A 25,336-nucleotide genomic window follows, 5' to 3' on the forward strand; every position below is an offset into this window, starting at 1 on the left:
GCAGCTCCCAGAGGCAACAACATGTCTCCCCTACAGCTCCTATGTGGAGGCATGGCCAGGCGGCTCTGCGTGCTGCTTTGTCCGCAGGCACCACCCCCGTAGCTCCCATTGGCCGCAGCTGCCCCTACGCCTAGGAGCCGGAGTGCAGACATACTGCTGCTTCCAGGAGCCATGGGGAACCTGCCTTAGCCCCGCTGTGCCACCGACTGGACTTTTAACAGGCCGTCCAGGTCAGCGGTGCTGACTGGAGCCACCAGAGTCCCTTTTCGACTGGGTGTTCCGGTCCAAAACCGAACACCTGGGAACCCTAAGATCAACAAGTAAGCCAAGAAAAATCAGTACTAACTCCAAGTCAAAGAATGAAAGTCATAGGAGGGGCTTTAGTATCCCTGAGGCCAATGGCCTACCTGTAGCCATTGTTTAGGTTGACTGATAGCACTCACCTCCAATAATCTACGCTGCTGCTTGTGAGCCACAAGCAGTGGAATATGCATGAACAAGTATTCAAAGAAAATATTGTTACTTACCCTACAGTAACTGCTTCTTTGAGATGTGTTGTCCATGCATGTCCCATGACCTGCCATTCTTCCCTGCGGAGTCTGATAACACCTGGATTCTGTATTGGGGGAAGGAATTGAGAGATAGTTGAGGCCATCCTGCTCTTTATGCCCATGTTCAGTGCACGAGGACACTCAGAGTGCAACTGTTGCACACCAATGCATACTGCTGGCCAAAAGAATCTGAACTCAGGTGTTTGGGCGCATTTGCATCCACCGTGGTATGTATATGGACAACACATCTCAAATAACCAGTTATTGTAAAGTAAGTAACTGTTTCTTTCTGTCTCTGTTGTTGTAAGTTAACTTCTTGTAAATCAAAATTATTAAAAAAAAAAAGTGTGACTACAATAGCTATTTTCTATAGACTAACCACTGTACAATCAGTATGGGACTAAAGCCAGGTCACATGCAGGGATCCATTCCTGGCATTTGAAGGTTTCTTGGTTTCCCACTTGCAGAGTACTAGACTACACCGTCAGTCCCCAAGAACAACAAATTGATGCTGAATTAGTTTTCTGCTCCATGGAGAATGCACTTTGTGGAGCTCCCCTCCTGGATGTTCAGCCTTGCTCTCCTCCTGCATGGTCCACTGTGCACTCTAACTTGCCTGGCCTGCCACTAAGCACCCCTTTCTAGTCTGATTATTAAAAATAACAGTAAAAAGGAATTCTGTTGTGGGGTAAATCACGAAAGGTAGTGGGAGGCTGTTCATGGAGAGTGCGTACACGCTGCCAAGCTGAAGGTCTGAGAAGGGGGAACCAAGACAGAAATGAGTCTCTCTGGTGCCGGGGGTCAGGCTTAGAGCTGTCATGGTAGTGAATCAGTCCAGGGAATGGGATTCAGACAGTCTGGTGAATTTGAACTGTGTGCATAGTCCATTCCAGTTCATGGTTGCTTCTTCATCTGCTGGGCTCTTTGAGTAGCATTTGCTCTTGCATATTTTTCCTTCTAGGCTAATTTTTAAAAATCTTTGAGAGTTGTAGGGTCTTATCATCAAGCCTTAAAATCATTTTCATTTGAGTCAGGAGATCAGAACCAAGTGGCATTATAAAGGAGCATTTGTAACAAAATTATAAGCTTCTTGTGTGCTGCTTCCAATTAATTTTGATGCAATTTAAAAAAAAATTCTTTCAGGAGGGAATGCTTGAAAGACATGAGTATTTGACATGGATACTGGATGTTCTGGAAAAAATCAGACCTGCTGACGATGAACTTCTTAAACTCTTGTTACCGCTAATGTTGCAGGTACAGAACATAGTTTAAAGCTATAGTTACTTTTGAAAACAATTATATTTTAAAATATCCCAGTTAACATTTTTTTTATTTGGTGCTCTTCAGTATATTTTAAAAAATTGCTTATATACTAATGTTCTACCTACACAGTGTACTGAAATCTTTTTCCAAATGCTTTGTATTTGGACTAACCTACAATTTTATATGCATTTTTAATGCTTCAAAATTCCTCATGCCTTGAATACATAAATTAGGGTTTCTAAATAGAAAAACAGGGCCAAAAATGCTCTTTCAGGACAGAAGATTTTTTAAAGAGTCAGAACTGTAGACCAGTGTTTCAACTATGTTTTTTTTCTCTGAGAGATCTTCTAGGTGCATTAGATGATCCCTTCTAATTTATGTATGTTAGATAGCAGAATTGTAGTGAAAGTGAGTACCTTGAAAAGGCTGTCTTGCTTATTATATAATCATTATTATATTATGATTTTTTTTCAGTATTCTGAAGAGTTTGTTCAGTCAGCCTACCTGTCCCGTCGCCTTGCTTATTTCTGTGCCAGACGACTGTCTTTATTGCTAAGCGATACTCCTAACCTCGTAGCTGCACACTCACCTCATATGATTATTGGACCAAACAATCCTCCTTTAACAGCTCCAAGTCCTACTGCAACAGGTCCTGTGGTGAGCCCGGTACAGCTAGCCTGTTCAGATTTCTTTTCCTGCCCACAACATCGTCCTCTAGTTTATGGACTGAGTTGTATGCTGCAGGTAGGTAGATGTTTTCAAGGCTCTAACTATTCTCATTGCAGTGTATGTGGGGACTCAATGATTTATGGGTCTAGTAATGGGATAAAAACTCTTCTATGTATAGGTCATTATTTCATATCTATCTGAGACAATTATTGTTACCATCTCATGGTTGCTCACTGGTCAATTTGAAGTGAGTGGTGTCAGACACATTTCTAATGTATAGGTGCCATATCACAAAAACCACCAGTACGTTTGATACTTCTGACAATTTCAGCTAAGAGATGAAGATCTGAATGAGCCTGGTCAATGAACATAAGGTTGGCCTCTTCAGGTTATGACTGAGAGGTATCAGCAGGAAGAAGCTTGTGCTGGCTACTCTCCATGTTGGTACCTGTTGTGTAGACAGAAGCCCTCTGCTGGCAGAAATAATCAAAACCTCCCTTGGAGAGCACTCTGCTAGGCACTTTGGAATGCACGGTAATCTGGCCTGTCCTCAAGAAGCCAGCGCGTGACATCAGTGACTCTTGTTAATTTCTGCCTGGTGTCAAACCTTTCATTCCTGAGCAAGGTCAAAGACAGAGTGGTAGTGCACTGACTCTGGCAGCACCTAACCTCAGAAGATGTCCTAGATTTTTCGAGGTTGGCACAGAGTCAAAACAGCGTGGCGACCGTCGTACTGATAGACAAGTCCTAGTGGCAATGAACTAAGGTGAGACAATGATACTCATGCTACTTGCTTTCTTATCCACCTTTGACACTATTGATCATGAGCTGCAGGTAACTCATTTATATGTGCTGGCAAGAGGTGATAGAACTAGGCTAATATAACTTCTTTCCTTTCTAGAAAGGCTCAGTTATGATGAGCAGCTGCTTCTCCTCCCTAAGAGCTCTGACATGCAGAGTACCTCAAGGCTGAGTCCTATTTCTGCTTCTGTTTAACATCTACTTGATGACATGGCTTGTGATGCCAACAATATGCTGATGACATGCAGCTCTATGTATCTCTCAGGCATCACTTTCTCACAGGCCATGGCACCTGAGGGAATTGAGAGCCTGGATGAAGACCAGCTGGCTCAAACTGAACACAGGGGACACTGAATTAATGCTAAGTGAAGAAGGTAAATGGGAACATCAGCACCTCTTCCTCCGTCAAGGGCTTGTGACTGTACTAGGATAATGCAAAGTCTATGGACTCCTCACTGACTTGGGAAAATCAAATTGCAGCTAGAAGAGACTATTTCCACCCGCGGCTAGCAAGACTCCTCCTATTCCTGTTGGACAAGGACCTGCCATTAGTGTTTGTCGCCTCCATATTGGATTATTGCTGCATGTGCTCTTTCTCTTTCTTAGCACAGACAAATTCATAAAACTGGTAAACAACACAGTGACATATTTCCTAAGTGTAACAGTCCAAAGAGACTATATTATGTTTTGCTCCCTGCACTGGTTCTCCTTGTATCACCAGATCAGTGCTGAGTTTTGGTATTGATTCACAAAGCTGTCAATGAGATATGCCCAGGTTATTTTCAAATGACACTTCTCAGGCAACCTGTTTAGCAGGTTACTGTTGTTGGAATCCAGATCTGGATTTGGGAGAGCAGGAGGTAGATCGTCTCAACAACACAATCCAGGACTCTGGAACGCATTCCTCAAAGAAGCTGGGAAGAACCTTACTCTAGCTATTTTTCAGATCATGCTTTAAGATCCATCTCTCCTTCACCAAAAAAATTTCCAAACCACCAAGGCAAAAGAAAACAGAGTGGCACGCTCAGAAGTAACTTAGAATTAATTTTTCTATGTTCTGAAAGTAATTTAGAGCAGGATGGGTTGTGACAAGAACCCAACCTAGAGGTCCTGCTTATACCTCGATGATGAACAACCCTCATGGTGGGTGAAGTCTTGTGCCCGATGAAATCAATGGCAAAACTCCCATTGACTTCAGTGGGGCATGATTTCACCCGGTGGTTTTTAATCCTTGTAGGTTTTTTAATCCTAGATACATAGCAATAGTCGTTTTTATAATGATTTATAAATGGATATTCTGTCATCCAGCACCTTTCAGGAACAGTAGATTTACTTGGAAATAAGGTGCATTTGAATGGCTCCTTTGTGTTTTAAAATCTTGATAGGAAAGCATTATTTTAATTAATGACATAAATTTTAATTTTTCACATATGCCTTCTCTTTGTAAACGAAACCCTAAAATGACACCTATTTTGCTAAAAGTTATTCATGTTTCAGAGGCAGTGTCTGATGGAAATTAGCCTTCAGTGGTGTCTTTGATGGCAGTATGAAAGCAATACAAATGTAAATTGAGCAAGTATATATTTAAATGCAATTTTCAATTTAATAATGAATAAGGAAAACACCATTTTAATTTAATTTCCCACCCTGATGTTTTAAAAAGCAAATGGTTTTGCAAAGGCCTCTTTTTAGTCCTTTTCACTGCAGTTGTGAGGCAGAAGTGATTTAGTTGAAGAGACTATCTCCTTTTGTTGGTGTTTAGCTGTGACCGTCTGTTGCAAATGTTCTGCAAAGGAGATTACTTCTAACTACTTTACATTGTCGCTTGCAGACTGTAACTCTCTGTTGCCCAAGTGCCTTGGTGTGGAACTATTCCACGAATGAAAGTAAGAGCATTAATCCAGGTTCTCCTCTGGATTTACTTCAAGTTGCTCCATCTAGTTTACCTATGCCAGGTGGAAATTCAGCATTTAATCAGCAGGTAGGCTTGTTTTTACAGGGCAAAGGTCTATATTCTGTGTGCCTTCAAAAATGTAATATTTTATGCTCATTAAGACTAGCAGGTTTAGGTATGCCTATAGTCTTGGTTTGGGATTAGTTACATGTTATCTTTAGAATTGTATTAGTTATGGTGTACTAAATTGTTTGGGAAATCTTTAATCCAAACAATCCCATCATTCATAAAGTATTGTGCATTTGAATTGCAGTATTGTTAATGCTTTCAAAGTAAAGATCTTGAGTTAATTTAAATTGATGTTATTTAATGGCACAAAACAAAAAATAGCAGACTTGTTGCAGCTGCCAGTAAAGTGAAACATTCATGACCTGAAAACTTACATTCAACACAACAATACTGTATGAGTGAAAGTCCTGAAAGGAAGATATTTCAGTATAGATAATGTTTAAAAAAAATCAAATCAGTTGAACATTCTGTGCTTGAGGGTACTTTTTCCTAATATAGGAAACATTGTGATACACCATTGTATACCTTACTTATACAGAGAAATGTGCTTGAGATGAGAATTGTGGCTTCCCAGCCACTAGCTAATGAGCAACAATAATCTTTTTAGGTTCGGGCAAAGATTTATGAAGTAGAACAGCAGATAAAACAACGAGGTTGTGCTGTGGAGGTGCGATGGTCTTTTGACAAGTGCCAAGAATCAACGGCAGGTAAAGCAAGTCAAATGCAAAGTAAATCTTGAAAAATTTGGGTCCTAGGTTTTGCATATTTGTGTGTGTTTGGGCTTGATTACATCACATAGTGATTAATTTTAGGTGTAGATTTGATAGACTGACATACATGGGGCCTGTTACTTTGTTTTTTTCGTTTTTGGATTGGTGGTGTGTTAGCATAAATGTTAGTCGGGAGAGACCATTACAATTCAGGTTCTGGGCTTAGTGAATCCTAAACTCTTGGACCAAGTGGGGATATGAAATTTGCAGAAATAGCCTCCTCAGTCTGTAGGGGATAATCTTCCATGACTCTCCTGCTGACACAGGGCTTAGTGGTTTTGGGCTCCTGAGGGAAACCGTATGTAACCCATCTGAACTGTATGGTTGGTCACTGTGAGAAGGGAGGATGTAAAGATCCTTGTGGGTGGGAGTGTTCCAAGAAGGGCAGTGAGGACACCATCTAAGGACTAGAGAAACTTTCAGTTTTAATAGTAGGGTGTGTATATGCATGGATTTCTGGTAACAGACAGGATCTGGTTAATATCTAGATGTATTTTTAGAATACAAGAAAGTATTTAGCATACCACATCTTTCATAACTGGATCAGCTATTTCGCACTAAACATTACCTTCTACAGCTTTGGTGGGCTGCAGTAGCTCAGATGATTGATAGAGAGTGAGAGCCTTTGGTCTTAGGTCATTGGTTCAAATCTAGCCCAGGTTGATAGTGACTGACTACTCTTTTTTTTTGCTTTTCAGAGACCAATGGGGAAGTTAATTTGATTTTAGTCATGTTGGCTGAGGACAAGTGTCCATGTCATCATATCAGCCACCCAAATTAGCACTTTCATAGTACCATAAACGTAAAATTCAACTTCTCTCCTTTTTAGGGGTGGGGTGGAGATGGCTTTTGTGTCCATTTTACCCAGACATTAGTGCTGTGTATATCCAGTGAAGACTTAGATTTAACAAAGAATTTTTCTGGTAAACTATTTGGTTACTTTTTTTTTTTTTTTTAAACTTCCATACCTAGGGGTCACCATCAGCCGAGTTTTGCATACACTGGAGGTCTTGGATCGACACTGTTTTGACAGATCAGATTCCAGCAATTCAATGGAGACTCTTTATCACAAGATTTTTTGGGCAAACCAGAACAAAGATAACCAAGAGGTAATTAATGTTCTCCCAACCAACTTCAAAAATTGTAGGCTCATGATTCCCTTATTCATTTCAATTATTTTAGAAAAGTTTGGCCCTAAACTTTCATGTCTTTGTTTAGTTTACATGCATTGGCTGATAAAGTTGTTAGGAAAAAATGGTTCCTCGTTGTTATGAGACTTCTTTAGTGTTATATGATCTAAGCCCTTTTTTATAAGGAATACTCTTTCTCCACTGGCATAGCTCCCTTCCCCCTCATTGTGAATAGAGGGAAAGGAGAGATTCCCAACCCACTGCTTCCCTCAAACTATCCCCTCTCAACAGGTACAACTCATATTATTATTTTTTAATAATCCTCTTTACGAACCCCAGATCACACTCCCCCTGGGGCTGCTCCAAGAGGCTTACTGGTGCTCTGGACAGAGGCGGATTAGCCACTGGGTCCACGGGGCTCGGGCCCAGGGGCCCCGGAGAACTGGAGGCCCCTGGCTTCTGCCCAGCAGGTGGGGTGGGGGAAGCCCCCTCACTCCCAGACCCTGCCCCTACAGCAGCACCCCCTGCACCTGGCAGAAGCTGCAGGATGGGGGAAGCCCCCCCGATCAGTGCCTCCCCCAGAAGTGCCTCTCCCATCCCCAGCAGAAGCCCCGCCCCCTGTGATCCTGACCCTGGCAGAAGGCATGTGACGGGAGAAGACTCCCTGGCAGAATCCCCCACGCAGGGGTAGCCCCCACAGTGGGTCCCAACCCTGTCTCTGGCAGAGGAAGCCCCCAGTGCCCTGACCCTGGTCTCCGGTAGAAGGGCGGGGCGGGAGAAGCCCCAGCACCCCGATCCTGGTCCCCTGCAGAAGTGTGGCACCCAGACCTCCACTGTGGCCCCGGGACTAGAGGAGCTCTCACTCCCTGCTACGGCCCAGGGGCTATGGCTCAGGGACAGAGCTTTTCCAGCCTTGTGGCTGCAGTGGGTGGCGGGGAGGGGAGAAAGGAGCAAATGGGTCATGGGGAGGGTGGAATGGTGGGGGGGAACCGCTGGGTGGCATAGGGATGGTGTCCCAGGGAAGGGGCAGAAAGGGGTCGGGTGTGAGTAGGCCCATAGATGGAAGGGGCACTACGGGGCGGGACTACAGATGAATGGGGTGGGAAGGAGCCCCCCCCACTTGCTCTGGCCCAGGGTCCTGGGAAACCCTAATCCGCCTCTGCCTCTGGGGCTGACTAACCTCTGCAGGCCATGCATGGGAAGAGTGAAATAGGTTCTGCAGAAGGCTATGGGATCAAACTTCTGCTCATAATGAGTTAGTCCAGCACTATCCACTTCAAACAGTTCCAAGAATCTGTCAAAGCTGCCTTCACCCTAATAAACAAATCCTTCATTTATATAATTTCACAGCATGACTATAGGGTATTATATGTGTGTAGAATCCCTGTTACAATCACCACAGTCTCTATTCTGGATGCCAGCTGCAAATTCTGATATATTAAATTAATTATATGAAAATAAAATAGAATTAACTGAAAAGCATATACATAGGTATACAATCCTGTTCCAATGGGAGTTTTGCTGTTGACGTCTGAGAAATCAGGCGCTCACTCAGAGTGTTTAAGCCTATTGCATGATCTTCCACTCCCTTCCTTCATCATCCCTTGCTGTATTAAGATTAATTTAGGGCTGTATTCTGTTATCCTTACTCATGCAGGTGTCCCACTGAAACTTCATGCAAATATGACTTGTGAGTAAGGTTTTGATGGATCAAGCCTTTAGGTTCCTATAGCAAAGTGAAAATTGGGATCCAGGCAGGGATGCTGTAACAATTTGTACAGAAGGTGCTGTGAGCCATTGAATCAAACTGTAAACCCTTTATATAATGGAAACCACTGAAAGCCACTGGGTGCTACCACATCTCCAGCACCCCTAGTTTCAGTACGTATGGATCCAATTACAAAGTGGATTAAATAGTTAAGTAGATACTGGTACAGAACCTTTCAACACATTTGATTCTAGTGGTTGTTTCGTGTATAAATAGACAGTTGTGGCCCTTACATAGTTTGGTAATTTTAGAACTACAGAAAGATCCCCTTCAAACTACATATATTAGACTCCTGTATGTGGATGGTTGGAAGGATTTATTGTTCTGCTCGGGTCCAAGAGGAGGCATTTACTGCAGTGGAGTCAGACTGAAATGATGGTGGGGAAAGAGAGAGGAAGAAGAAATGTTAAAGCAAGAAGATGAATTTGCTGAGGGTTCTCAATCATGGAGAAGAAGCTGGGAGTTTTCCCCAACAAAAGTCTGAAACTCTTAAACTACAAGAAAAGTGGCACCCTTTGCTGCTCCTAGCATTTAGCATTTTGTTTTCATGTTCCTTCTTTGGGTCAGGTTATTTGGCTCTTCCTTATTGCTCCTGTGTTTCCCCAGGTCTGAACTGAGTCCTCCTCATCTATCTATATCTTACAAAATGGCATTGCTGGCAGCAAGATGGAATTTCTCCATCCTTATTGTGTGTCTGCTTCTCTTTTTTTCTTTTTCTTTTTCTCTTTTATGGTCTGTTCTGTCATTCCCATTATTTTTCTCTTCTGACACCTGTTTGTCTCCTCTTGCTCTCCTTTCACCCTCACTCTTGCCTCTTCTCTCCCCTCACATATCTCCAGCATTTCTTTGTACCACCACTTTCTCCTGGCTCTCCACCTGGGCTGACTTCCTCCTGGCCTCTCTGACCCTCTTCTTTGTGCCTTTCTGCCTGTGTTCTGCATACCAGATTCATTGTTCCAAACTGCCAGATCTGCTCTTATGATTCTGAGGGGAGGAGGGGAGGTCTTCTTGATGTGCATGTCCCAGGCAGGCAAAGCTGGGAGCAGAGGGATGCTGCAGAAGCGGGTCCACAGTGTGAGGTCAGGCTGAGCATTGCACCCACACGGGGTGTGTATGTGTGTGTAAGTAAAAGATAGTGAGTGAGGGTTAGCACTTTGCCCCGTCCAAGGAATAGATGTTTCAAACCAATTGTTTGACTCCCTGTAACTTCTTTTTAGTGATCTTGGTCTCTTACTAAGTATATCAGTAACTATTGGCTTGTGCACCCTTTTGTTCCTGTATGTGTGGGGTGAGATTATTCAGAAAAGTTTAGTGCCCAGCAGCAACCTTTGTGACACTTAGGGCCAGATTTTTTTCAAAGGAGCTTAGTACCCAATGTGTTGAGCTCTCTTGAAAACAAACACCCCCCCCCCCCATTATTTTTGGTGTCTAAATGGGAGCTGAGCTCTCTTGAAAATTTTGGCCCCAGTTCTGGATGCTGAACGTTTCTGTTTAAAAGCTGGCCCTTCCTTTGCAGAGCAGGTAGGGTTGCCAAATTTCTATTGGCATAAAACTGAATACCGTAGCCCCTTCCCTTCCCAGAGCCCCTGCCTCTTCCCGAGGCCTGGCCCTGCCCCCACTCACTACATTCCCCTGCCCTCGGTGGCTCTCTGTCCCTCACCCTCACTCAGTTTCACTGGGCTGGGGCAGGGGATTGGGGTGTGGGAAGGGGTGAGGGCTCTAAATGGGAGTGTGGGCTCTGGGGTGGGGCACGAACTTACCTTGGGCGGCTCCCGGTCGGCGGTGCTGTGGGACTAAGGCAGGCTGCCTGCCTGTCCTGGGTCCATGCTGCACCCTGGAAGTAGTCAGCAGGTCTGGCTTCTGGGGCGGGGGGGCCGGAAACTCCACAGAGCACGCTGCTCTTGCCTGCAGGCACTGCCACCTCCCCTAGCTCCCATTGCCTGGGAACCGGCTAATGGGAGTGCGGAGCTGATGCTCAGGGTGGGGGCAGTGCGCGGAGCCCCGTACCCCCCCCACCTAGGAGCCGGACCTACTGGCCACTTCCAGGGCACAGCGCGGTGCCCAGGACAGGTAGGGACTAGCTTGTATTAGCCCCGCAGCACCGCCGACCGGGCTTTTAATGGCCCAGTCAGTGGTGCTGACCAGAGCCACCAGGGTCCCGAATGCCTGGTCACCCTAAGACAGAGGTGGGCAAACTATAGCCTGCGGGCCACATCCGGCCGAGCTCCTGGCCTGGGAGTCAGGAAGGGGAGGGGGTTGGATGGGGCAGGGGTCCCCAGGGCCAGTCAGGGGACAGGGAAAAGGGGTGGTTGGATGGGGCAGGGATGAGAGGAGGGGTTGGATGGGGTGGTGGGGATGTGGGGGCGGCCAGGGGACAGGGAGCAGAGGTGTGTGGATGGGGCAGGGGTCCCAGAGGGCCGTCAGGGAACGGGGTGGGGGGGTGGATGGGGCAGGAATCCCGGGGGGGCCGATAGGAAGTGTGGGCCACGACCCCCTCCCCTAACCGGCCTTCTATACAATTTATGAAACCCAATGCAGCCCTCAGGCCAAAAAGTTTGCCCGCCCCCGCCCTAAAAGCAGGCCATTTTCTGAAGGCTTTGAAATGGAAACTTTATTCCAGTATATGGTGGTGGTTATGAGGCATTTTCACAGTAAACTGTTGAAGTCAAACATACTTGGGCGTTGGTTATATCGCATCAGCTGGTTAGAGGAATTAGGAAGAAAATAAACACATTTATGCCAGTTTAGAGACTTTAGTTTTCCCTTCCTGTCCTTCCTGATTGGCTCCTAGGCTTATGTTAAATTTCAAAGTGATCCCTTAAACTAGCAGAACCTGATTAGGGTTTTCAAAGAATTGTAACTTGCTGCTTGATATGATGCATAAGTTGACTAACAGGAAGTGGGAGAGCCTTGTATTTCTGATGGGCTGTTTTTCCAGTGTTTGCTGAGTATTATCTGATATTTGAGTTTTTAAGAGTGGAAAAAATTACCACTTATGATGTATGTTGTCATCTGCACACTGACTTTCAGAGAGCTCCTGCATCTTAATAACTGACAGGTGTATGGTGACCATGCCTATAATGTAAATCATGGTCTCTGTATTAGTTAGTCCATGTACCTTGTACATAATTTAGGAAAGTGCAGTTGAGCCACTAGGTGGCAGTTTGTTATTAGGCACCTTTACGGGCCTTGCAAGTTTACTTCTACACAAAGGTAAAGATGAAGTACAGCTGGTATAAGTCACCTACTCAAGAGATGATAGATCCATACTCAGCTAGAATGCCTCTGACTTGTATCTTGTCTTGATTTCAGTCCCTGTGTTTGCAACAAGAAGCTCTCAATCATGGGCTTATGCTTGTACTCCTATTTTCAGCTAACCATTTATGTAACATTGTGGCCTGTCCTTGTTTTTTATTGTGCTCACAGCACCAGAGTATCTGCACACTAACAATTATTTAAAACAGGGGTCGGCAACCTTTCAGAAGTGGTGTGCCGAGTCTTCATTTATTCATTCTAATTTAAGGTTTCGCGTGCCAATAATACATTTTAACGTTTTTAGAAGGTCTCTTTCTACAAATCTATAATATATAACTAAATTATTGTTGTATGTAAAGTAAATAAGGTTTTTAAAATGTTTAGGAAGCTTCATTTAAAATTAAATTAAAATGCAGAGCCCCCTGAACTGGTGGCCAGGACCTGGGCAGGGTGAGTGCCACTGAAAATCAGCTCGCATGCCGCCTTTGGCACGTGTACCTTAGGTTGCTTACCCCTGACTTAAAGCAAAATTCAGTATAAAGGACTGTATGCGCTATCCCTCATTGATGGGAAGCCACTGTAGCATGTATGGCATTTTTTTCCTGCTTCCATGGTTGGTGAATTGCAAAACTTCATCATGAAAATAGTAAATTATGGTAGTGTTTGTTTTACACTATAGGAGTGCCCCAAAAGTGCTAGGCACTGTACAGAAAATACAGAGAAGATGCACCCCCTGCTAAGAAGACTTTAGAATTGAAGAGACCAAAAAAAACCAGATGATCCAACATACACGCATGTTTGGAGTGGTGCTTTGCCACCAACGTATTTTATTGGTTCCAGGAAAGATTTTTTTTTTAATGGAAGAAGTAAAAATAAATTTTTTTTTCTTTCAGATGCAATGGAACAAATGGCTCTTAGGGAGAGATTTTAATGAGGGTAGTGGAGTGGCCTGGTAAACCAGTTGAGGAAGCGCACTCCAAGCATGGAGGTAGTGTGACAAAACAAATGTGGAAGTGGTTGTGGGGAAAATGAATGATGGGGCATCAAGGCTGGAAGAGTTTAAGAGCTGGGGGTAATGTGACAAGGCAAGTGTGGAGAAGCAAAGGTGTTGAGTGAAAGCATAAGGTAGGGCCTTGAAGTTTAAACTTTGATGCAGTGGAGAAGTAGAGGATCAAGAGGGAGGTGATGTAGTCAGACTGGGCCAGACAGATGGTCTCGCCAGCTTCATGAGCACATGGGGTAGCTGAGAGGGGGAATTGCAGAAGACCTCCCTTGGAGTGAGTGTGAGAGTGTGTGTGTGTGTGTGTGAAATGGCATCAGTGACAGAGAATGGGGAAGTGAAGAAGCTATGGGCTGAAAAATAGGGGTTCAGCTTTGGCTATGCATGTTTGAATTACAGTGATGTTTGCAGGGGAGGAGGTACATAAATGGATTGAGTAAGACACTGGGCAGGCTGATTTGGAGAATCATCATCATAAAGATTGTATTTTGAAACTGCGTGAATAGATGAGGTCACCGAAAATGAGGCTCTAGAGGGGGCAGAGTGGACTAAATACTGAGGCCTCTGTGGGATACTTGCAGAAAGTGGGTGCGGTTCTGCCCACCAAAAGAGTCGTCGTGGGAGAGGCAGGAGGAGAACCAGGGAGGACGGCATCACAAAAGGCAAGGGAGGACAGCATTTCAGGCGGGAGGGGAGTGATCAGCAGAGATGGAGGATGGGAGAGAGTGTTGGCCACAAGATTTGGCCAGAAGATTGTTAGGATGTGCTCTAATTAGAGAGACCCAGACTGTATTCATAATCTATCTTCATTTTGTGACCAGGACTAGTTGGCTCACAGCTGCATTGGGGGGAATAGATACCATATTGATGAAGTGAAACTTTAAGCAGGAGATGACCGATTGTTCCTGGTTTCTGATTGACTATATCTGTACCTTAGCAGGGTGATGGCCTCTGCGTTACTAACTTTGAGCAAATTGGCTTGAGGAAACAAAAAAAAACAAAACAAAAAAAACCCACTCTGATGTGATCACAGACTAGAGCACACATACTCTCTTTGCCTTATGCTTGCTTTCATGCGAGATACAGTAGATTTACCCAACTGTTTGTGTACAGACCAAAAAGCAGTGTTCAGTCTGTCTGTCTCTGAGGCCTGGTCTACACTGGCGGGGGGTGGTGGGAGAAGATCAATCTAAGTTACGCAACTTCAGCTACGTGAAGTCGACGTACTTAGATCTACTCACCGCGGTGTCTTCAATGTGGTAAGTCAATGTCTGACGCTCTCCTGTCGACTCCACCTGCGCCTCTTGCCCTGGTGGTGTCCCAGAGTCGACGGGAGAGTGCTCGGCAGTTGATTTATCACGTCTAGACTAGATGTGATAAATCGACTCTCCCCCCCCACCCGCTGCCCCTTCGATCCAGCAGCTAATGTAGACCAGCCCTGATATTTAACAAGAAACTGTCTCTTCAGTTCCTTGTTATCATAGTACTACTTGGGTTAATTCTTTAAAACCAAAGCATATGGTCTGAGCTCTCCTACTATTTTTATCTCATAATGCCTTACTGAAATTCATATGATGAGAGAGTGAGTGTGTTATGCTAAGCATAGTGACTAACAGTTCACTCCAACAGTTCATTTACAACAGTTCAGCTCCACTGACTTGAGTGGAATTGCTTCTAATTCTGAGCAGTGTGATAGAATTGGGCCCTAAGTATATATGATACAGCAGAGGTAAATATGACTGAAACAGCTACTTTCCACTGACTTAACAGCAATTGTGTGTTCCATGATAACCAACCCCCAAGCAAAAAATTGTATCAGCGAAGATTTTTAAAAAAAACAGTGTGTCCATGCAGCTTGATATGTAATTTGAGATTGCATGTATATCTGTAGAATTGTTGTGCTCGGCTCAGAAATGACTAGTGCTATAAATATTATGACACAGGTGTAATATTTAAAAAAAAAATATTGTGTGGGCAGCCCTCCATTCCAGTCAGGCAATTTAAGCAAGATTAAATGTTTACTAAAATCAGCTAGATTTCAAATGAGTGGTTAAGTATAGTAAGAGTGCCTTTTAATCCCTCCCTTTTAGCTGCTAAAATGCCTCTGGAGGTTTGGATTAAAAATAGGGCCCTTAGAAACATTGAGGCAGTATCCCACAGAGGCAGCCTAATGCACAGGGATATAGTACCAATTTCTTTCTGGACCAGGGGTCGGCAACCTTTCAGAAGTTTTTAGAGGGTCTTTCTATAAGTCTATAATATATAACCAAACTATTGTTGTACGTAAAGTAAATAAGTTTTTAAAAATGTTTAAGATGCTTCATTTAAAATTAAATTAAATGCAGAGCCCTTTGGACCAGTAGCCAGGCCCAGGCAGTGTGAGTGCCACTGAAGTGCCATAGGTTGCCTACCCCTGTTCTGGAACTTAGGTGTAGGTTTGCAACAAGATGTATGGAAGTCATAAATTATGTTTAACACTCAGCAGCAGTTGCTTGACTTGCATGACTAGCAACTATCTGGTTTTAAAGTAATCCCATAACTTCCTTTTCATGTTTGTGCACTGGAATTTAGTTTGGGCAAAATCATCAACCTTCTGCACAGCCTGAGTAATGGGGCTGTGTACTGAACTGTCCCATGGGATTGTGAATAAAGGAATTCTCATCCTCATCCCCGCAGGGCCATGGAGTGGCTGTGTAGATGCTCAGGGATGCACACTGTGCTTTTGCACATAGTGCGCTTCCATGCCTGACCCTCCAAAACCTGCAGGGAAGGACATCTGCCAGGCACGGATGTCAAGAGCCTGGCCAAGGAAGCCATGGTCTGCACAGGGGGTATTACTGTCTGCACAGGCTCTCCAAATACTTCCTCATCTCCCATCCTTCACAATTAAATGGAAAGGCACTGGTATCACTACGTCCAGAACTGTGTGTGAGGGAAAAGGATGGCAGGATTTCCCCTTTTGTGAGTTTCTCTTCTAGGTAGCTTAAAAAGTACAATAATGCTGCTGCTGCTACACCATGTGGCATGCAACTCTCTTTGACTTGAAAGTGACAGTTTAACTGAGCTTATCAGGCAGTATGGTCTGGTGGTTGGGGCACCACAGTGGGAGCCAGGAGACTGGTGGTCCGTTCGTTACTGTCTCTCACCGAGTCATTTAGGCCAGAGATTTCAAAACTGTCCCCTAATTTTGGATACTCAGTATCTAGATACCCTAGTTTTAAGACGTCTACATCCAACTGAAGTCAATGGGAATTGTGGGCGCTCAGCAGCTATGAAAATTTAGCCTTCTGTGACTTGAATAAAACACCCCCAAACAGTATAACAAAAATTATGGTGGAGCCTAATGAAAACTTTAGTCTTAACCTCTGTATGCCTCATCTACATCTTCATCTCTGTGCTTATCTACACACTGACATAATCAGATGAAAAACACTACATACGTGGTAAATATTGTTTTACATGGTGTTTTTTTTCTTGTGTAGTTTTCTATAAAAGTGTGTAAAATTAGTTATTGTTTAGGTTACGGTATATCCATTTTGCTTTTTTTTCCTCCTACGGAAAAATTGATAGTTACAGATCAATGTTACACAAAAGTCATTTTTACAAGCGAATGTTGCATTTTAGTCCGTAGGTCCTAACAAAAATAGTTTAGAAGGTGATTTATCTTGATATTTGTTATGAGACTTCAGCTCATCAATATATGTTCCTCTCAGTACTTTGCCATCATTTATTCTGAATACTGAAAAGCCCGACAGATTCCTATAAATCCCACCCCGGGTCCCTTTTTAATCTCTGTGCATTTCAAGAACAGTCCAGTTACCTATTGTCAAGGTGCCAATTGTTGGACATCTTAGTCCTGTGGTGACACCATAATTGTAAAGACAGATATTAAGAGTCTGAGTGGAGTAGTCTGACCTGAGGTTGTTTATTTCCACATTGGCCTTACATCACTGTAACTCTTTGACTTTACTGGAGTTACTTCAGATTTGCAATGATATAAATAGGAGTGGAACAGAGCCCTCTGTCAGATACTGCATGTAAGTAAAGGTCCTTTGCCCTTTTCTTCTCTTGTAGGAGTGTGTAACTTTTCTCCTCACCTGTTATCCATCTCCTTTCTCCACGGTAATGCTGGTACTTTTGCCTCTGAGTGTGACACATTTTTGTGGTTCCTCTAGTCCTTTCTGCCTCTTGACACTAGAAGTGGACTTGCCAGACCAACCGTAATCTTTCTGTGATAGCAGACAAAGCATCTAAGGTTTTGCAGTCATTATTCCTGTTTCTATGTTCATAGGAACTAGCAGTTGGCATTTTTTTTTAAACTAGCGCTGACATTTGTGTTGGGAGCCGCCAACAACAATCGCTGGTAGTAGTGAAAATAGCAAGACCATGTAGAGGGTGTGTGGAAATGCCTAGCATGGCCTCTCTCAAAAGTGAACATCAGCACCATGCTCCCACTCAGCTTCTGAGGGTGCTGGATGGCATTGATTAGCTGCTTTCCTTTATAAGTGCTGTGGTTGGGGCATTCCAGCTGAGCTGCAGTTTGCACTCTTTCTTTCTAGACCTCAGAGTGCTTAGCGGTTGATAGTCAGGTAACTACATTGCTTTTGGTTTTTGCTGGCATTTTAAACAAATGCCTCTCTATGTATTTGATTTGACTTCCTGCCCTAAATAAATATTGCTCCAACTATGTGTAGGCAATCTAGTGCAGATAAAGCAATAACTAATCTGAGCCTTTGTTGAAATTTAAACCTAGATGAGGACACTTTAGGTTGGCTTTTTCTCCTAAATATAAATAGGCTCAATGGCCAATTTGTTTTGAAAATGTTTTTTTTTCTTAATGACCCACTCAGCATTTTATATATTTGACTGAAGATAACTTTCATGGGCTGCAACAGACGTAACTGGGCATTTAGAGTAAAATTCATCCAGCTCCATAGGAGCTGTATAATCGCTCTGCCTCCAGTGCAGTGAATTGCTATCGTTCCCTAATATGGGGCTTGAGTAGCTGCCAAGTGAGCACACAGGGAGATTTGGTACCCCTTTCACACACAGTAGAACTAGGTTTTATGTCGGCTCTATGAAAGTCACCAGGGAGGAGGCTTGTGAGATGGGCCACGGTTGGTGAGTGGGTTTACAGTTATATGGGTCCAGCGTCCAAAATCTCTGTGTGGGAAATGTAGCAGGACCATGCTCTCTGTTCAAGCCCAGTGGCTTGAGTGAGCACTGTGGGCCTCCACCGGTTTCTGGCGTTAGGCTGTGGAGAGGATATTGCCTCCCTTTCAACCTTGTGGCTTCCTGTTTACAGCAGTTTACTTCAGTTTTGTGCAAATATGGGTGAATTTTATTTTACTGAATATCTCCAAGATGCTATTAATAGTTATTCTTATAAACCATGAACGTTTACTTTAGAAGGAGATGGATGAAGGCTAACGTTTGTAAAGTGCTTTGAAGATGAAAAGCTCTACATAATGCCCAAGCATTATTATTACTGTAAATGAACATAAAAATATGTGTCATCTAGGAATTATCCCATAAAGTAGTTAAATGCAAGCCTGAATCCTGGCAAAATCACTGAAATGGTGTTGAAGGTATGTACAATTATAAAATGACAAACTACTTTTTCACACGTTCAGTCTAACACATCCTGAATAAATATTTGGACTGGGACCCTCCCTATTTTCATAGGTGCATTAAGGACCTCTTCACAAATGAAATTATTAAAGGTTTTTTCATCTTTTGACAATTGCCGGAGAATTTGTATTCTTCCCATGCCAGGAAGTAATCTCTCTCTTTTTTTTCCGTCTGTACAACAAACACTCTCCCCTAAGCTTTGGTTTCTCTGGATTTTGTTGGTTTGTGTCACAACCCTCAGCAGTTGGGACTTTCTTTTAAATAGAAGAGAGGGTAGTTTAAGTTATAAATTATCGTTTTAATTGTTTCAGCATCTTGGGTAATAAAATATTCACTTTTTAACCTTGTTCTAAGTATATCTAAGCAATAGAGATGCTTAGGAAATGAACACATTGTAGAGTTCATTTTATCATGTGGAAATTTATAATTGAAAACATATATGAAATAATATTTTAAAAGGGACATTATTGGATTAAAAACATAAATTACTGAAGCTCCATAGATAATTAAAAATGAGCCAAGATTTTCAGAAAGGGTGTTTAAAAGTTAGGTTTCTAAACCTGTGTTTAGGCAATAAGTGACCTTATCTTTAAGCGTGCTGACCATCTCACACTGAAGTCTCATTGAATTAATTGATGTCAGTGGGAGCTGCTGCATTCTTATCACTTCTGAAAAACAGCTCAATTAGGCCTTGGTCCTGTTCCATTGACTTTAATGGGAGTTTGCCAATGACATCAATGAGCAGAGGATCAAGCCCTTATCTGTGTGTCCAAATGTGGTTTTAGTAGCTGAACTTTTGGCACTCCTTTTCTTTAAAATATTGGCTAAATTTTTTTTAGAATCTATTTTTGAGATTTTTATTAGCATTCTATGTATTTTGCACAGTGAAAATAGCCTGGTCATTAACTTTTGCTTATAGTCAATTTTGCTATCACATTCTCTTCAGCTAGTAACTGCTACAGTGTTTGTTACAAACACAGTATGATAATACCTATCTTTCTTTTAAAAACATCTTGCCACTGCCAACAAGAAAAATGATAGAAACATTTGTTTTAGATTTTTATAGAATCTCGTATATACAACATCTAAAGGTCAAATTTGATCGGACTCTGTCCCTTAGATTCAGTGAGCTGACAGCTGAACTGGTAGTCTATTTCTAGAGATTACTGTGTCAGTCCCTAATCCTGTAAGCACTTTGGGACACACAGGCAGTCCTTTTGACTTCAGTGGGACTTTTTATATGTACAAAGTAAAGCATGTGTGTATGTGTTTGCAGGATTAGAACCTACATAAGACCAGTCATACTGGGTCAGACCAGTGGTTCATCTAGCCCAGTTTCCTATCTCTCACAGTGGCCAGGGCCAGGTGTCTGAGAAGGAATGAACAGAACAGGGCAATTTTGAGAGATCCCCACCCCCTGTCCAGGGCTGGCTCCAGCTTTTTTGCTGCCCCAAGTGGCGAAGAGAAAGAAGGGAGGCGGGGAGCCGTGATCGGCGGCACTTCAGCGGCAGCTATACTGCACTGCTTCATTTTTCAGCAGCAATTTGGCAGCTGGTTCTTCCCTCTGAGAGGGACTGAGGGACCTGCTGCCGAATTGCCGCCAAAGACCCAGACGTGCCGCCCCCTTCCATTGGCTGCCCCAAGCACCTGCTTCCTGTGCTGGTGCCTGGAGCCGGCCCTGTCCTTGTCACCCAGTCCCAGCTTCTGGCAGTTGGAAGATTAGGGACACCTGGATCATGGGGTTACGTCCCTGACCATCTTGCCTAATAACCCATTGCTGGACCCATCTTCCATGAACTTATCTAATTCTTTTTTGAACCCAGTTATACTTTTGGCTTTCACAGCATCCCCTGACAATGAGTTCCATAGGCTGACTGTGTGTTGTGTGAAAAGTACTTCCTTATGTTTTAAATCAGCTGCCGACTGGGGTGAAAGTAACTTTTTAGACTTACCAGTATGGGGGCTGTCTCTGCCCCCCTGAAGGCGGGGGCCATGAATGGAAGGGCCAGGCTGAGGGTCAGCATACCCCATCCATGCTCTCTGGCCCATGCTGCCTGGGGCTCCAGCAGCGGTTTAAAGGGCCTGGGGCTCTGGTCGCCGCTGCTGCAGTACCGAAGGCCAGATCCCTGGGCCCTTTTAAATCGCTGGCCCAGGGGCAGCTGCTCTTTTTGCCCGCCCCCATCAGTGGCTGGGGGGGAGGGGACAATGATGTTAAAGCGCTGCCATGGTAGCGCTTTAAGGACAGTCCTTTGCCACAGCAGTGCTTTAATGTGTCTGCCCCTTCCCCGTCCGTGGCTCTGCTGGTATGGATCCTACCAGCAGGGCCGCCAACGGGAGGCAAAAGGGGCAGGGACGTTAAAGCATTTGTATTTGCTTCTTACCGGTATGCTGTACTGGCTCACCTTCATCCCTGGCTGCCGATTAATTTAATCAGGTGACTCCCAAGTTCTTGTGTTAAGTGAAGGGTTGAATAACACTTCCCTATTCACTTTCTCCATATCATTCATGATTTTCTAGACCTCTCTCATATCCCTCCTTGGTCGTCTCTTCTCTAAGGGCTGGTCTACACTCGGGGGGGATCGAACTAAGATACACATCTTCAGCTATGCTATTCGCGTAGCTGAAGTCGAAGTATCTTAGTTCGACTTACCTGGCCGTCCTCATGGCGGCGAGTCGACTGCTGCGGCTCCCCCGTCGACGCTGCTTACTCCTCCTGCTGAGGTGGAGTACGGGCATTGATTCACGGATCGATTTATCGCATCTAGACGAGATGCGATAAATCGATCCCCGATAGATCGATTACTATCTGGCGGGTAGTATAGACGTACCCTAAGCCAGAACAACACCAGTCTTTTAATCTCTCCTCGTCTGAAAGCTGTTCTTTACCTCTAATAATTTTTGTTGCCCTTCTCTGTACCTTTTCCAGCCTTGTTCAACAAGCAATGGAAAAGCAGGGATAAATTCTGAGCAAGATTATAAAGTTTAATAATTCAATCAGTACATGCTGAATTACTGTTTATTTGAAACTTGTCTATTTTTCTTCTCTGCTTCAGAAGTCCAGCATGAAATTCCTTCATGTCTAAGGGACTGTAATGCGCAAAATCACTTTTGTGAGGCAAAGTCCGCCCTGTTACATTAATAACATGAACAGTTTTTTAAAAAACAAACTGATCAAAGAATTTCTATTATTAGAAAAGTTTTAAAAGGACAATATTCTTCATAAATAATTTTTGTTGTTGTCTAGTTTGCTTTTTTTTTTTAAAGCAAATGTGTATACAATGTAGCATGTACCTCTAATCCAAGGCTTGTCTTCAGTCCTAGAGTATGTTGGTATAATGAGTAAAGGCTCTCCCATCTTCCTTTCACAACTTTCTTCCATTTGGTGGTCGCTGTCATGATGTCATAAATACATACACTATATATACTATATTACTGTGTTCTAAGTGCTTTAGAACGAAAACAATAAAATTATGAACTGTGTCAGAAATAAATTTCCAGCATGTAGTATATAAATTGAGAGGTAGGAATCAGGGTCAGAGTCAGGTTGGAGTCGGAAACCAGAGATCAAGCAAGGTCTGGTGCTGCAGCAGGCCAAAGTCTGTGTGGCTACCTATATAACTTCTTGGGGCAACCCTTGGGGTTAAATGGGGTGCTTGGCCAATCAGAGGGTTGCAGGGTACCATCATTGTGGGTGTCTTGGGCAACACTTCCTACAGCACTTATTCTCCATAGTGCTCTTTATTATTTATTGGCCTTATATAAATTGATGGTACGCACACTTCTTGAATACTGTGTACAGTATCTCAAAAAAGATATACTGGCACTAGAAAAGGTTCAGAGAAGGGCAACTAAAATGATTAGGGGTTTGGAACGGGTCCCATATGAGGAGAGATTAAAGAGGCTAGGACTTTTCAGCTTGGAAAAGAGAAGACTAAGGGGAGATATGATAGAGGTATATAAAATCATGAGTGATTTGGAGAAGGTAGATAAAGAAAAGTTATTTACTTATTCCCATAATACAAGAACTAGGGGTCACCAAATGAAATGAATAGGCAGCAGGTTTAAAACAAATAAAAGCAAGTTCTTCTTCACACAGTGCAGTCAACTTGAGGAACTCCTTACCTGAGGAGGTTTTGAAGGCTAGGACTATAACAGCGTTTAAAAGAGAACTGGATAACCCCCATGAATTTAAGTCCATTAATGGCTATTAGCCAGGATGGGTTAGGAATGGTGTCCCTAGCCTCTGTTTGTCAGAGGGTGGAGATGGATGGCAGGAGAGAGATCACTTGAACATTACCCGTTAGGTTCACTCCCTCTGGGGCACCTGGCATTGGCCACTGTTGGTAGACAGGATACTGGGCTAAATGGACCTTTGGTCTGACTCAGTGCAGCCATTCTTATGCTCCCTGGCTGTGCATTTGCATGGGCTTCTGGGTGCCACTGTTGGAATATCAACTATTCCAGTCTCTGCAGACTTGGTTTCTAGTCCCTGGGCCCTTACAGGAACAAAGGATTCTCAGATGAGACCCAGAGGAGATGAGATGAATCCAGAGTCTGATTGCCTTTAGGAGATGTACTTGAATGTTTAACTAAATTACAATGTAAATAAAAATTCATAGCATCAGAAAGCAGGAAGTCCTGAGCTACAGCTTTTATGAGATGATGTGACACGCTCCTTTATGCACAAGAAAAGTAAACTATGTATATGAGAATTGGTATGCTATGCTTTTCACTATCCTAAGCTTATTGATCATATAGACAATTTGTTCATTATGTTGTGCACTTGACATTTAAAAAATGCTGTATTTTTGCACTCAACTTTAAATTGATAAAATAAAGACTTTTGGTGTTGTGCTCTTAACACGCATACTTTTGTGCACTGTGAGTAGTCTCATATATATCAATGATACAACTGACAACTGATAAAGTGAAGAATATACATAAGTCTGCAGGATAAGCGCCTAAGAAATGCAGCTATTTTATACGGCTCTTCATGTATGTAAATTCATTGTTCGTAGGCACTTTGAATTTTGAGACGGGTAAACATTTAAATGTTTTTCAAGTAATTGGAGCCATGTCTTTTTGTTCAACAGAGATTGTCTTTTGAATAAACATATTTACTGTGCTAGTTAAAAGTATGAAGCTGTAGAATCAGTGCCATGTTTTTTGAATTTAATCAACTGCAACCAACTAGTGCTTCCTTTTTTTTTTTCTTGGCACCTTACTTTTCTAAAAATGTACATTAATTTTATTTTGTAGATATATAATGAACATTTATTTTTATATTTAGACTGGCAGTTGTACAATATTAACAAGTAAATGACACACTTAGAAACAGAACCAGATGTTTTCCCTTTTTCAATTTCACAAAGCTATTTTTCTAGTTTATTAATGCTAGAAAAATAAACCAATAAAGAACTTTTTGAAAGTCTTCAGTAAGAAGAGAAATGATTGTCTCTTTTTTAAAATATTCAGACAATTCTATTATAAAATCTGTTTAAATTCAGGGTGAAACTGGAAAAGATTTAATTTAATCTACAGCAGCTTTTGTCAACCTCAATGCTGTCCTCAGTAGCGTAAATGCATGTTTTTTTAATTTATTGCAAAGTATACAGAGTATACTTCTAGTAGAATTTTAAATTGGACCTGTGTAAATACTGTATCATTCAAATGCAAGAAGCCACAGCTGTTCTTGAGCCAATTCATAAAGAAATTTTAGCTTTCAGATTACAGGGTCAGTTGGCTCTGTTTTTGTTTTTGTTTGCTCTCTTTTTTGGGACTATTTCCTAACCAAAGTTAATTATACAGGCTTTAGTCAAATAAGACGTGATTAATGTTACTGGCATATATATTATCTAGGTGTGTTCTTTTGTGTGTGTGTGTGTGTGTGTGTGTATATATATTTGTGTGTGTGTGTATATATATTTGTGTGTGTGTGTATATATATTTGTGTGTGTGTGTATATATATATGTGTGTGTGTGTGTATATATGTATATATATATAAAATAAATCTCATCATTCTTTTTATAAATCTACCTCCACGATTTAGTGTCAGAGTAAAAGGTTTAAATGTTCTTTTGTTTTTAATCACAGTGCCTCCTCTCATTTAGCAGCCAATCTGAACTTTCAGGTTATTATTTGATAACACTGACTGCAGAAGAAGATAAGCTTTCCTAATGAGGGTTTTAAAAAAAAAATCATTATATGAAAGAGAGGATTTGAGTCGATAAGCCTTTGCCCCTAGTTCCAGTTGGTATAGTACTTAATTGAGCTGTGGTTCCTTAATAGAGCCTGTAGAAATGTGATAGTGTAAATTATTACATTTCACCAAGTACTTAGCAGAGATGCTGTGTGTCTGATAAAGCAGGATTTGCAGTTTTCCAGCATGTCTTCATAGTCTCAGTAGACTCAGGAAAAATGGGAAATGTCAGTACCACACAACCTATCTCTCTGATATCTATCTCAGGATGAGCTTTGATGTGTACCAGGGACTATTATTATTAGAAAGCTTAATTATGCAGGCTGGAAGGAACC

At 42.7% G+C, this 25,336-nt stretch overlaps 1 protein-coding gene across 3 annotated transcripts in view; it reads left to right on the forward strand.

Moving 5' to 3' along the window:
- Positions 1 to 25,336, forward strand: part of MED12L (mediator complex subunit 12L) — a 300,960-nt gene that overhangs the window by 49,721 nt on the left and 225,903 nt on the right. For all 3 annotated transcript variants that reach the window (XM_045029734.1, XM_045029735.1, XM_045029736.1), the window contains exons 6-10: positions 1,695 to 1,805; positions 2,289 to 2,558; positions 5,116 to 5,265; positions 5,855 to 5,954; positions 6,990 to 7,126. In XM_045029734.1, coding sequence (XP_044885669.1) covers positions 1,695 to 1,805; positions 2,289 to 2,558; positions 5,116 to 5,265; positions 5,855 to 5,954; positions 6,990 to 7,126 — 768 coding nt within the window. The remainder of the gene's footprint in view (positions 1 to 1,694; positions 1,806 to 2,288; positions 2,559 to 5,115; positions 5,266 to 5,854; positions 5,955 to 6,989; positions 7,127 to 25,336) is intronic.

The sequence above is a fragment of the Mauremys mutica genome, chromosome 9, assembly GCF_020497125.1.
Source record: "Mauremys mutica isolate MM-2020 ecotype Southern chromosome 9, ASM2049712v1, whole genome shotgun sequence".
In the NCBI taxonomy this organism is placed as follows: Eukaryota; Metazoa; Chordata; order Testudines; family Geoemydidae; genus Mauremys; species Mauremys mutica.